Here is a 12,898-nt window from a genome sequence, read left to right on the forward strand (position 1 = left end):
GTAAGGGAGGGACAGAGAGAGGGAGAGGGAGAGAGAAACCCTTATTTTCTAGAAAATCTATTAGTGACTCTCATCAATTCATTCTACTTTTTTACTCACGGAAGCAACCAACTTCCCAAACGGCCCCCTCATGATCCTTGCCTCCTGTTACTATGTCTTTGTGGTTGACTCTCGCACTGAATAGAGCTGGCCATGGTAGGAAGAAGTGGCACTGATGGGGTGTAATCCCCATTGTAGGGGATCAAAGGGTCTTCCACCTTGCTCTCTCTTGGATTGCTCACTTGAAGGGAAGCAGGCCACCATGTTGTGAGGTCACTCAAGCAGCCCATGGAGAGGCCCACACCAGGAAGGATGGCCTCACCACAAAACCAGCAGTGTGTGAGTGAGCCATCCGGAGGCATGGCCCCAGCCAAGCTTTCAGGTGAAAGACCCCAAATCAGAACCACCCAGCTCAGCTGCTTCTAAATTCTTAACCCACAGAAACAGTCAGATAGTAAGGTTTTATTATTTTTAAGCTACTAAGCTTTGGAATAATCAGTTATGCAGCAATAAAAATCTAATATACTTAAATATTTATGAAGCCCTTGGTCGAGAGAGAGAAATAGCAGATGGTGACTTTGCTGCAGTGGTAGATCTCAGAAATGGAGGGTCTGGGGTGAGCGATGGGTGCTCTGGTGGAAATGTTGGCTGGAACAGTGGTGAGGAATCTAGAATTTCTGAGTAAATAGGGCTGCTGAGGTAAGATGGTAGTATTACACTAGCTCAGAGCAAGCCCTCTCTAAACCCAATAAAATTAAAGCAAATAAGTAAAAACACAAATAATGCCCACACTATTCAAATTTTAGAGGAAGGGGTGTTCAGAGATAGAAGTTTCTAGAAGTTATGTGTCTCATACTCCATGAAGCTAACATCTCCCTCATCAAAGCATCCTAAGGGAAGGGGTTGAAAGGTCAAATGCTAAAAATCTCTAATACCTCCCCAAATTTGAAAAGAAAACAACTGAGGAACAGACCACACTTGGCAAAGGAAAAGGCATGAATGTTCCTCTAAGGGTAACCCATTCCAAACAACTACTTGCTCAGCAGAGAAAAGAATCGACCAGATTTTACCAGTTTCTTTTTCCATGCTTGGAGAAAGTAGGAAAGGGAATTTGAGGAGGAACAAGAAAAAATAAGAAAAGCAGCCACAATAGCGGGGGCTGAGAATGTGAGTTAAGCCTAATAGTAGACATTTTACAGAATATTATACTTGAAGGGCACCTGGGTGGCTCAGTCGGTTAAGCATCCGACTTCAGCTCAGGTCATGATCTCACAGTTCGTGAGTTCTATCCCTGCATCCAGCTCTGTGCTCACAGCTCAGAGCCTGGAGCTGCTTCCGATTCTGTGTCTCTCTCTCTCTCTGCCCCTCCTCCACTCTCACTCTCTCTCTCTTACTCTCTTTCAAAAAATAAAATAAACAGTAAAAAAAAAAAAAAAGGAAGGAAGAAAATTATATTTGAGAACACCTCTCTCTACTGCCAAAATCAGAAATGGTTTGGGAACTACTCCCAAGGATTGCCTCTTTCCCTTCTTCCATTTGATGGAGGAAAGGATGTCTCTACTGAGCAGATGAAGGATAAAGTGGGGGAAGGGTTTGGGGTAGAAAAGAATAAAATTTCTCATGTTCAGAGCTTGGGTGAGAAGTAGGATTTCTGAGGCTCCAAATGCATTGGGAGTAATTCATCTAAAAATTGAGCCATTTATTACCACCCAGCTGGAAACGTGGGGACCCCAGATCAGGGGCCTGGAACCTGCCATTTATATAAAAATTACAATAAATAATAAGTATTGAAATCATACCTGCTAAGTGTTAAAAGTCAAAGTGATTCATGAATGAGCTGAACTCTAATTCCAGGCTACCTCCTTTGAAGTAACCTTCCATTCCCCTCCTCTCCCCTCCCCTCCCCCAGGAGAGGTCCCAGCGGTGGGTTAGTGGTCTGACAGTGAAGCAGACTTGAATTTTAGGACACTCTGGTCCTTCTCAGAGGTCACGTTTGGGGACCAGGTGGGGCGGAGTGGGGAGAGGGGGGTTCAGCCTTGCCTGAAAGAACAGTGAAGCTCTGGGTAATCCTCACTACTCCGGCATTTTGCAGAGGGCGAGGCTCTTGCCTCTGCGAGCATCTCCACTTCCACACCTATTGAAATAGTGGCGGCCAAAGGAGGGGTTAACAACCAAATCTAAATATAAAAACAAAAAAGAAGGATAATGAAAATCTTATGACCCCAAAACCCATGCAACTGGCAGAAAAAAATGTATAGCCTTATACAAAAAGGGAAACAAGATGCACATGTGTGTATTACCGATTTTATTCAAGTGGGGGTAGAAAAAAAGAAGAAATAATTGATGACACTGTGATGGAGGCTGTGATGGGCTTCTTTTAAAGTGTCGACTTGCCTGAGCTCCAGCCCTCACTCACGAGCTAATTCAGGTGTTGCTGGGAAGGTATTTGCAGTCTGATTAAAGTTCATGGTCAGCTGACTTGAAGAAAGGGAGATCATCCTAGCAGGTCTGGGTTGGCCTGATTCAGTTGAAAGACCTGAAGTAGAAAACGAAGACCTCCCTGAAGAAGGCCACAGCTGCAGGCCGCCCTTCCGGACACCCACGCTGAGACTTTGGACTTGCCCAGTCAGCACCGACAACCACCTAAGCCCGTGTCTTGTGACAAGTCTCTAGACACACATCTCCTACTAGTTCTGCTTCTTGGTGTGAGCCCTGATACAGAGTACAAAGATTTAGGACTGAAAATCATAAAGCCCTGAGTTATACTGAAAGCCTTCTATCATATCTGCACAAAATAATTCAGTCCTGTGTTTCAAAAACCTCTCTAAAGTACTGGGAAAAAACCGGAAGGCTGTAACATTGTGAGTCTAGCATTATTTTGGTTCCAAAACAAATAACAAAAACAAATGGAGGTCAGTTTCATTTAATAATAAGCAGATTGTTAGCAAATAAAATCCAGGAGTGGAATTCAGTAAGAATGTATTATATTCATCCCAGCAATGAAGGCTTGATTCGAAAACATACTATCAATGTTACTCATGGGAAAAATTTTATTTTAGTGGATGCTGAAAATCATTAACATACAGTGTTTTTGTTTTGCTTGTTTGTTTGTTTTTAGAGAGAGAGAGAGAGAGCACAGGTGGGGAGAGGGGCAGAGGGAGAGAGGCGGGGGATCTTAAGTTAGCACGGAGCCTGACACGGGGCTCAATCCCAAGACTCCAGGATCATGACCTGAGCCAAAACCAAGAGTCGGTTGCTCAACCGACTGAGCCACCCAGGTGCCCCATGCAGTTTTCATTCCATTACAAATTGTAGTAAGTTAGGAATCAGCGGAAACTAAATTTGGCTGCTAGAAAACATTTATGTGGCCAGCATTGTATTTCCATTCGATACTGCTGCTCTAGAGTCTAGAATTACACTCTGATTCTAGAGGATATAAATCACCTCTCCAAATCAACAAGGAAAATTGGTCGATAAACACGTGGGAATGCATTCACCTTGATGGTAAGGAGGGTAATGGTAAACTCCAGGCCACTGGAGCCTTGTGGGATGTGGGGACAAAGCCACAAAGCAAGGACAGGTCCTCCAACAGGAGTGGCTGGGCCTTGGGAGTTGTTGGAAGTGGGTCCAGATGTAGGAAGGTCACAGTGACCTGAGCCACCAACCAACGGACAGTGAGCTGATTTTCACACCATCTGGGGCCCAGCAGCACCCTGAGCACCAACCACCGGGCCTGAGCTGAGCCTGCAGGGTGGGGGCTCTGTGATCAGGGTCACTGCTGCCCTCCCTCGCATCCCCGGGGCAGGCTTGCTGGTGCATGCGGACAGCTCCCGCCAGACCTCCTTCCAGCAGCCAGGGTGGGAAGGGCAGTTCCATGGAACACACAGAGATGCACCGTGCCCCGCAGGCAGGGCTGACCACCTGGGGGTAGGGAGTGCAAGCAGCAGACAGGGCAGCAGGCCGCCCCCAGCCATTAGCAACTTCAGAGAGCTTCCTGGCCTGAAGTCACAGCTTTCCTGGGACAGCTGTCTACGAGCGACTGAGCTACAGCTGTCCAGGCACAGTGGGATGACAGGCAATCCTCCTCTCCAGCACCCCGACCCACAGTCGGCTGCAGCTTGTGGGGGCTGCATCTGGGGTGACTTCTGCTGCACCACCTCCTTCTTCCTTCCGCAAACGCTGATGCCCTATGAACATGCGATCTCCTCTGTCTCTCGTCCCTCAGCATCTCAGGTCTGCTCCTGGAGAGTCCAGCCTGGGACACCTGGAACTAGCTCCCTGCTGAAGGGTGCCAGCAGCTGCTGCAAGCCGCCGGTGACCAAGAGGAGAGAGGGGAAGGACTGGGCCTGCGGGCTCCAGTCTGTCCTCGTTCATCCCACTTGGAGCCCACCTTTCCTTCCGCGCTGCGGCCCTGCTGAGCTACGGCGGCTCCAGGCCCACGCAGGACCAGCCTCACTCACCCCCGCGACTGCTGTGGCCCGGTTCCTTTAATAACCCCTCACTCAGCGTCACTATGGTGGTTCTCCGGTATCAAGCCCTGATACAGTGGCATGAGGAAAAAACAAAAACTTCACAAAGGACAAGAAATAACATGAATTTTGAAATCAGAAAGGCCCTGCCTGAAACAGGTGTTTCACTTTATTTTTCCCGAAAACATGTTGTTCAATGTTTATGTAATGTTTTACATAACCCTATAGGATTTTATCAGAAAGTTCCTGGATTTGAAACTATGTTCTTGAATCTTCAGCCACCTGTTCACTTTGTAAATGAGGTTTGATTCTGAAGCAGTGAAACTCAAGGGTAATTTGGGTTGTGGGTGGGCTTTAGTTTCAGCATGAGAGGTCAGGTTTGTGCTTTGTTGCTCCGGTAGAGGGCAGGACCCTCCCCTAGGAAGTGTGGAAGCCCAAGGAACAGTAGAGATGTGGATCCTGTGCTCAGGGTATGAAAGTGACCCCTGAGAGCTCCAAGAGGATTGTTTCTGGAACCCACGGGTCCTCCGGGCCTTCCCTGCTCCCTGAGCTCTGGGGAAAATAGTCTTGAACTCTGTACCCTCCTCCTGCAGGATTGATTCCAGAGCCTGTAGGGTGTGAGCGGTGGCAGCGTCTGGTGCCCTAACCCACCCTCCTAGTGTGATGGCTGCGGCTTCACTTCCACCTCGGGAATCTGGAACCTGGTGCAGTGACTCTTGCAGCCAACCCTGAGCTGAACCATAAAGGCAGAGAAGTCTGGGAAAGGTTGTATCATACAGCCAGGTTGACAGTGCAAACCAGCCCTGACATCAAACCACCCGACCACGCTCCGCGGGTCTCTCAGGACACTGGTTACCTTGCAGTGGCCCCCACAGCAAAGACGGCCGGCCGAGTCAGACAGGGGAGAGCCAGTGCCGGTGCCCCCCAACCCCATGCGGGGGCTTCCCTCCCAGAGACTCTGCGCCTGTCCTCCCGCAGTCACCGTCTCGGGAAAGGAAGTGCAGGTAGTGATAACAGCAACCACTCAACCAGGTCTATTATTTATTGTGCTGAATTACTCATTCTAAACTAACAGATACTCTGTCAACGTAGTTTAACAGGAACTATTTAGGGACTCCACGATTGCAGCGTTATCACCCAAAGACTGAAATAACAGTCTGAAAAAATGAGTGAGTCAAAATTGCACATTCCTGCACATGGGCTTATTCAAAGCTTGTTTGTCAACCGGAGAACAAACCACAACAATAGGAATATTTCACATTAGAAATGAAAGTCTTTAAATAAAGTTAATCTTAATGTACTAATTTGGAACCACCTACAAGAGATATTAAGGAATAGAACAAGATGTAAAACATCAGACGGGTGTGTAGTTTGCTAGTACTTGTCTTAAAAGAGGAGAAAGAGTATATCTGTTCTCTGTATTTGTATTTTATACATACCCTATATGTACATATGCATATGTTACGCACATGTGCTTATATAATCCTCCACTATTTCTGGAAAGACGCAGATGACACTGGTATCATTGGAGCCTCTGAGGAGGGGACGTGGGTGGCTGTGGGACAGGGATGGCAGAGTTTTTACTACTTAACACTTCATACTGTTTAGCTTTGAACCATGTGCAATTATCTATTGAAAAATAAATTTTAAAGAAAATTCCAAAATAAGCAGCAACAGACCCTTTAAAAAACATATGTTAAATTCGTCACCATCCAGAGCATATTGGGAAATGCCCACATGGTGGCTTACACTGTCATATTAAAAAAAAAAAAAAAAAATCTTATGCGTTCCTCTCAACCTCAATTTCCAAACCACAAATAACACATCTCAGAAAGAAACAAAGAACAGCTAGAGCTGGATGGTTTCTTGAAATCAGGTCCTGTGCAGGCTCTTGGGTCTAAGAGTCATCCAGGCCGAGCTTAGCAGCAAAGAGTGAGGTGATGACCTCATCCCCAGTTTTCAGAGCCAGGTCATATGCCGTCTGGCCATTCGTGTTCTTCTTTTGGATGACTGCATTGCATCTGCCAAGGAAACAGGCATGAATAGAGGCACTCAGGTGCTTGAACTCAAGGATGGCTCTTCCCTGACACAGAGGCCGGTCTGGGAGACGCCGGTCTGGGAGACTCCCAGACCGACCTTCCTACACCCGTCCCCAAGAGGCCACCATGACTCACTCTCAAGGGTGGCTCTACCCTGAGACCTTTTGAGGGGCTCTGTGATTTCAACACGTTCAATTGCCAATCCTGGCCATTGGCTCCCATTGTATCAAAGTCCTACAATCAAGTGTGTTGGGTGGGTGTGTGGGTATTTTCATTGTGCTTTTAGAAGCCCTCAGTGCTGGGGACCCACGGTGGGATGGTGGCCCCCATTCACAGAGTTAACTGTTCAGGAACTGGGGCCTTCTGAAATCATCATAGTCAGCAGGGGGATCGCTGTGGCCCTCAGAAGTCTCCCCCAGAGGCCGGGAACATACCGCAGTAAAGCAGCTACACACTCCCTTCCCGCCGGGCCAAGGAGGGTTGCTTCATGAAGAGCTGTATTTCGGAGCCTGTTTGGGGGGAAGAAAATCATCCTGCTAAAGCAGTTGCAATGCAGGATGCTATGGGCACATGGACAACAAATGTCTCAGTCACACCAATGACACCGACCCCCTCCTTATCTTTCATCTTTCCTTTCTCCCTGGTAGTATAGGGCTCAACTGTTGGTCACTTCACCACTCAAGTTCCTTGGGTCTTTATATGGCATTTACCATTGGAACCTGCATACATTCATGGAGTTGCTATATCTCCTGAGAAGACGTATGATCTTCTTCCTTCATGACTCCCTCTCAACTGAGAGAACGTGCATTCCATTTACTAGGTGGGGAGGGGGTGCCGTGGTTAGATTTTCTGTGTAACCATGGTTCAGTTTTTGAAAGTAATGAATTGTGATTGCCAACTCTAACTTTGTACACCGCCCCTCAAACAACGCAACTCCAACATGGCAATGGCACTTGATGGAATACCCTCTTATCAGGACACCATGCTTCAGAGTAGAGGTGATACCCTACAAATCTGTTCCTCTGAACAGCTTGGTACTATATTACCAGACCTTCTAGAACGTGTTTTGTACAGCAGGTACAGTATGATGTTCTGTGAATTTGTACTTTAAGTTCTTTTTAATGTTTATTTTTTTAGAGAGAGAGAGACAGACAGAGTGCAAGCAGGTGAGAGGCAGAGAGACAGGGAGACACAATCTGAAGCAGGCTCCAGGCTCTTAGCTGTCAGCACAGAGCCCCATGTGCGGCTTGAACCCACGAACTGCAAGATCATGACCTAAGCCGAAGTCAGATGCTTAACCAATTGAGCCATCCAGGCGCCCCCTGTGAATTTGTACTTTAAAGAAACTTTACTATTAATGCACAAACAACTCAAACTGTTTATTCAAATCTAAGTATCAGGGAGGATGAAGGCACATTCTTTCTTTGTAAATTGTGAATTACCTAATAGAATAAATCTCCTCAGTTGAAGCCCTAAGAAACAGACTGATGGTTACATTTGTCCCTCCTGGCTACTGGGGCAGAGCTAAGGGATGAAATGTTTGAAACTGCCAGTGAAGGAGGGCAGCTGTTGTCCAAAAGCAAATGGCACTTTGCTTTGCCCCTCTCCTAGTGAGACCTTGAATCTGTGTTTGTGAAATCTGCCCATAAGAGGTATCGGCTTTGGTGAAGAATGCGTACTTCGCCTTAGCCATCCCTTTGGGTTGAATACGAGTGTATTCTGGTAGGAAAGATACAAACATTGGAAACAGAAACACTAAGGCGGGGCTTTCTGCTACCCACTGAGCTACCTGACAGGAGTTACCTTGCATAGAGACTACCTTGACTGCTTCTTTCCCCTAGCCAAACAAGCTTGGGGCAGGGGTAGGGGTGGGGGTCGGGGGAGGGGGTGGGGAAGAGCTTTCTAATCCTTGTTTGCTAAGGAACAACTCACTGAGCCTCTTTTACAGGAAAGCCAGATCTCTCCATGGCTTGTGCATGAAGAGCAGTAGAATGGTTGGAGTCTTAAGGTCATGTTCCTGGATCTATAGAGGTCCAGCTGTGGGGCAGAAGCCAGGCTGACCCAGGTCTCAACACTTAGAACTAACAATTATAAACCAGACTTAACAGAGTTGGCTCCTGGTGGAAAAATCTGCTTTCTTCTATTGGCGTAAACTAAAATGGAAGAAGAGATCTCTGCTCTATTTTGAGGGAGGGCTTCTGGTCTGGCTTTCCTCCCTCCCCCTCCATGGAGCTAAACTCTGCTAACTGGGCTAATGCAGTGGGAGAGACAACGGGCTATCACACACTGTTCAGACAGATGGTACGAGCAGAAAGTTAGTAGTGACGCAACGGGATTGCGTGTGGATGAATGTCGATTTATAGAATGGTAATGAAGCAAGAATGGAAACTGAGGAACACCAAGGAAAAACAGGTAATCTGTTCCATGTCCAGAGTAGTTTCTTCCTCTCAGCTGGACTTTTCATAAAGCTAGGACACCTTATACATAAGCATCAATTCAAAATCTGCTTAAGAGATTTTGTATCAACCACATACATTATACGTAAGTGCTCCAAGAAAAGCTTATCTGATTTGTGCAAATATAAAGTATACCTTAACAAGGTGACATTATTTTTATGAATAATGAGTGTGGGTAAATGAAGAAGCTGACAAAGTATGAAGAATGTGAATCCTGAAAAGGTGAGCAAGTAAATGCCAGCCACTAAATATACCAAGTGTGCCAAACATTCTGCTAAAAATGGGGTCATGTCTTGATATAGCTGTCCTATTGGGCAGAACTTATAAAAGCACACATAGAAAAATTAACAGGGATATATATTTTTTAAACAATTTTTTAATGTTTGTTTATTTTTGAGAGAGAGACAGAGTGCAAGCAGGAGAGGTGCAGAAAGAGAGGGAGACACAGAATCCAAAGCAGGCTCCAGGCTCTGAGCTGTCAGCACAGAGCCCGATGCGGGGCTCAAACTCACAAACTGCGAGATCATGACCTGAGCCGAAGTCAGACACTCCACCGACTGAGCCACCCAGGTGCCCCAACAGGGATATATTTTCAATAAAAACACTAGAGGAAATTTTGAAACAGAGAAAGCCAGAAGCAAAGCTATTTAACTCTTGGCCCCCTGTGCTGGCTGCATGATGCTCTGACGGGGCCTCAATCTGGTCTCAGAAATAACTCAGGGGGCAGCAGTGTCAGATATCTGCAGGACCCCTGGAGAACTTCTAGTTCGGCAACTTGTTTGGCAGGATATAAGCAATTAACATATGGAACCCGTCCTCAAGGAACATTCCACCCCACCTTTCCAAAGTACAGTAAAATCTTGGTTTGTGACCATAATTCGTTCCAGAAACATTCTTGTTATCCAAAGCATTTGTATATCAAAGTGAATTTCAAGAACCATTAACTCAGTTGTGATCATGTGACATCTGGCATCATGTACTACTCGTATCCTAAGACATCGCTAGTTTATCAAGTTAAAATTTATAAGAAATGTTTGCTCATGTTGCGGCACACTTGCAGAACAAGTTATTCACTATCCCGGGTTTTGCTGTAATTTGCAAGAGAACAACAGAATCACGAAGCTGGGAGAAGTCAAGAGGCAGGACAGCCCTGAGACTAGGGAAATGACAGAAGCACCCAACAGGACTTGGTATCGTCCTCCTGCTTCACCAAATCATGTGGTGAACTCTCATGTGCAGGCTCGCCCCCAGGGTGTCAGCATCCAGAGACAGACGGATAAGGTTTTCTTTCTGCAGTAATTTCATGGGTACATTTCCACAGGGAATACACTGGGGCCACTCCTCTCTTATGGATGTCAACAGCTCAGATCATGATGAAAATGTCACCTGACATCCCAAGGGCAAAGGATTTGCCGGCCCCACAACAGTATAAATTCATGAGTTAACAAAATGTATCCTTTATAAAAGCTACAAAAAATCAGGCAATCCAATAGTCCATTTAAAAATTTTTGTTTTCCCTAGATTTGGGAAATAGAAGCAGGTAAGTCTCTGATTAAGGCCCAAATGGGTTTAAAAATGGTTCCTGACTGGTTCAAATTGAACAGGGCACACGTGCGAGGTCACAGCTGGCCGCGGCATTGCCAGGGCTGCCTTTTTACTGTGTCTTACTTACGGTCCCCACCGCTGCTCGGTGTCTGCTCCTCTCTGCACAAGAACCGGAATCGCTTCGTGGTGCTTATTCACAACAGCCATGGTTATAAGGGGTCGCTCCTCACTGTCCCTACAGTTGGGATCTGCTCCCTGCAGCATAAGGAAAAGGACAAACTTGCCACAAAACCCTGCTCTCAGCAGCATCCACCTGCCGTCCTATGAAGTGTAACAAATATGCTTTCCATCAAAAGAAAGGAACATCAGGAAACCTAAGATCTGACCTATAACAGAGCTGCGGGTCATGGTGCCATAGAACTTGTGCTGTCCTCATCAGGAAGGCAGGCACCCAGACAACTTTGCTTCTTTAGGAAACATGAAGGTCACATGGGGTCACAGACCAGGGATTCTGTCCACCTTTGTGCACATTATTTGGGCTCATATGACTTTTTGGTATATTTTCTCTGCTATAAAAACTAGCAACCAATAACAATTAATGTAAAGTTCTGGACTGGCCAGTTAATCCACTTGCAGTTTAAAATGAAATGGCCCTGTGATGATCCCAGTACCGAACAAGACTTCCACATGAAAGAGACACAGGTGAAACACGAGGCTGAAATCCTCAGAGAGATTTCTTTGGGATGTACTCACCTCATCGAGCAGCTGTTCAATCACAGAGACTCTTCCTTCCCCTGTCGGTCCCACTTCCTTCAGCAGGAGCCTGTTTTCAGGCTGTAGGATTATACAACACGGTCATTTCCACCACCACAAAATATTGCTGCCCCACTTGTGTGAACTCAACCCTCAAGGCAAATGCCTCCTCTCCAAGGTTAAGTTCTGAGTCCCAGGGACAGGCGAGTGTGAGCAAGTTGCATGCATGCGTGTCCGTGAGTGCGTGTGTGTGATCTTTGACAGCCAGCAACACAAATAAACCCAGCTAATGTAAAGCTTGCTGGTCTCTGAAACCTTGTCTTGGGAAAGGTTTTATATTTGGGGACATTGTTTTATATTTATTAAGGACAGGGATGCAATGAGAAACCTCACAAAAACCCAGAAACCCCACACTAGTTTTATTACAAAGGAAAACAAATATTCCTAGGAAAAGCAAACGGGTGAATCCTACAATTCACCCTGCATGCTATATAAGGTGTTCAGAATCAGCCTAAGTATGACTATCCAGAAAACACGCTCACCCGACACATGAGTGAACCGATAAAGTCAACTCTTGTTTGGGGGTTAAAAGCTCTCACTTATCATCAGAAATCTGAAGAGTTTATGATCTTTTCTCTATTTTCAAAATATGATGAAATTCATCATTATATACAATCTTCATAGAAAGGATTTCAAATGCTGGCTGCCACAAGGTTGAAGAGGCAGTCTAGAAAGCTGGAGACATTACTTTCAGTGTGTTTCTATCAATGGATCTGAGGGTGACTTGGGATGGTTCTGGGACTCCCAATTTCCTGTATGCATAGTGAAAATAATATCTACCCCCCTCCTGGCTCTCTGGGAAGTCAGAGATGAGGGCATTGGTCAAGCCTCTGAGCCTTTCAGGAGAAGATGCCGGGTTCAGACTATGTCCCCTCTGCCCCCATTCTAGAGTGATTAGCTTGGAACAATGTACTCTAACAAGTGAAACCCCAGGCAGTCTTGGGGGACACACTTGTTCTGGCTGAATTCCATTCCTTATGGAAAACTATACTAGAATGCACTTGAATGTCAACCTCATGAGGTCTGAGACTTTTATATCTTTTGTTCACAATTTATTTTTACCACCAAAAACTGTGCCTGGTGCATGTGTGCTCAAAATAACTGCTGAATGAGTGAACCACTGAATGCTGTTATTATTTTCTTATACTTATCCCCTAAATACAAATGAGAAAATAAAGGCACATAACAATGGGGGATTCAGGTCACACATAGAATAAGCAGGTGGAGTCTCGAAAACTGTTAAAGTTTATGGAACTTTATACTTAAATTGGGAGAAAGCCAAGAGTATGAGGAATCATAAGCAATACACGTTAATGTAGTTCTATGGCTAAAATTAACAATTCAGGCAACTACAGATGTTGGTGACAATGCAGAGAAAGAACCGTTAAAAAAAAAAAAAAAAGACAAATCCTCTTGCACTGCTGGTGGGAATGCAAATTGGAAAACAGTATGGAGGTTCCTCAAAAAATTAAAAATAGAACTATGACCCAGCAATTGCACTACTAGGTATTTACCCAAAGGATATAAAAATGCTGAT

The 12,898-nt window shown here is 45.7% G+C and overlaps 1 protein-coding gene across 7 annotated transcripts in view; it reads right to left on the reverse strand.

Moving 5' to 3' along the window:
• Window positions 1–5,535: 5,535 nt before the first annotated feature.
• DZANK1 (double zinc ribbon and ankyrin repeat domains 1) overlaps window positions 5,536–12,898 on the reverse strand; it is a 73,053-nt gene continuing 65,690 nt past the window's right edge. For all 7 annotated transcript variants that reach the window (XM_042980959.1, XM_042980958.1, XM_042980964.1 and 4 more), the window contains 4 exons: window positions 11,302–11,382; window positions 10,676–10,803; window positions 6,982–7,056; window positions 5,536–6,529 (listed from right to left, as the gene is read on the reverse strand). In XM_042980959.1, coding sequence (XP_042836893.1) covers window positions 6,406–6,529; window positions 6,982–7,056; window positions 10,676–10,803; window positions 11,302–11,382 — 408 coding nt within the window. In that variant the 3' untranslated portion in view covers window positions 5,536–6,405. The remainder of the gene's footprint in view (window positions 6,530–6,981; window positions 7,057–10,675; window positions 10,804–11,301; window positions 11,383–12,898) is intronic.

This window comes from Panthera tigris, chromosome A3 (genome assembly GCF_018350195.1).
Source record: "Panthera tigris isolate Pti1 chromosome A3, P.tigris_Pti1_mat1.1, whole genome shotgun sequence".
Taxonomy (NCBI): domain Eukaryota; kingdom Metazoa; phylum Chordata; class Mammalia; order Carnivora; family Felidae; genus Panthera; species Panthera tigris.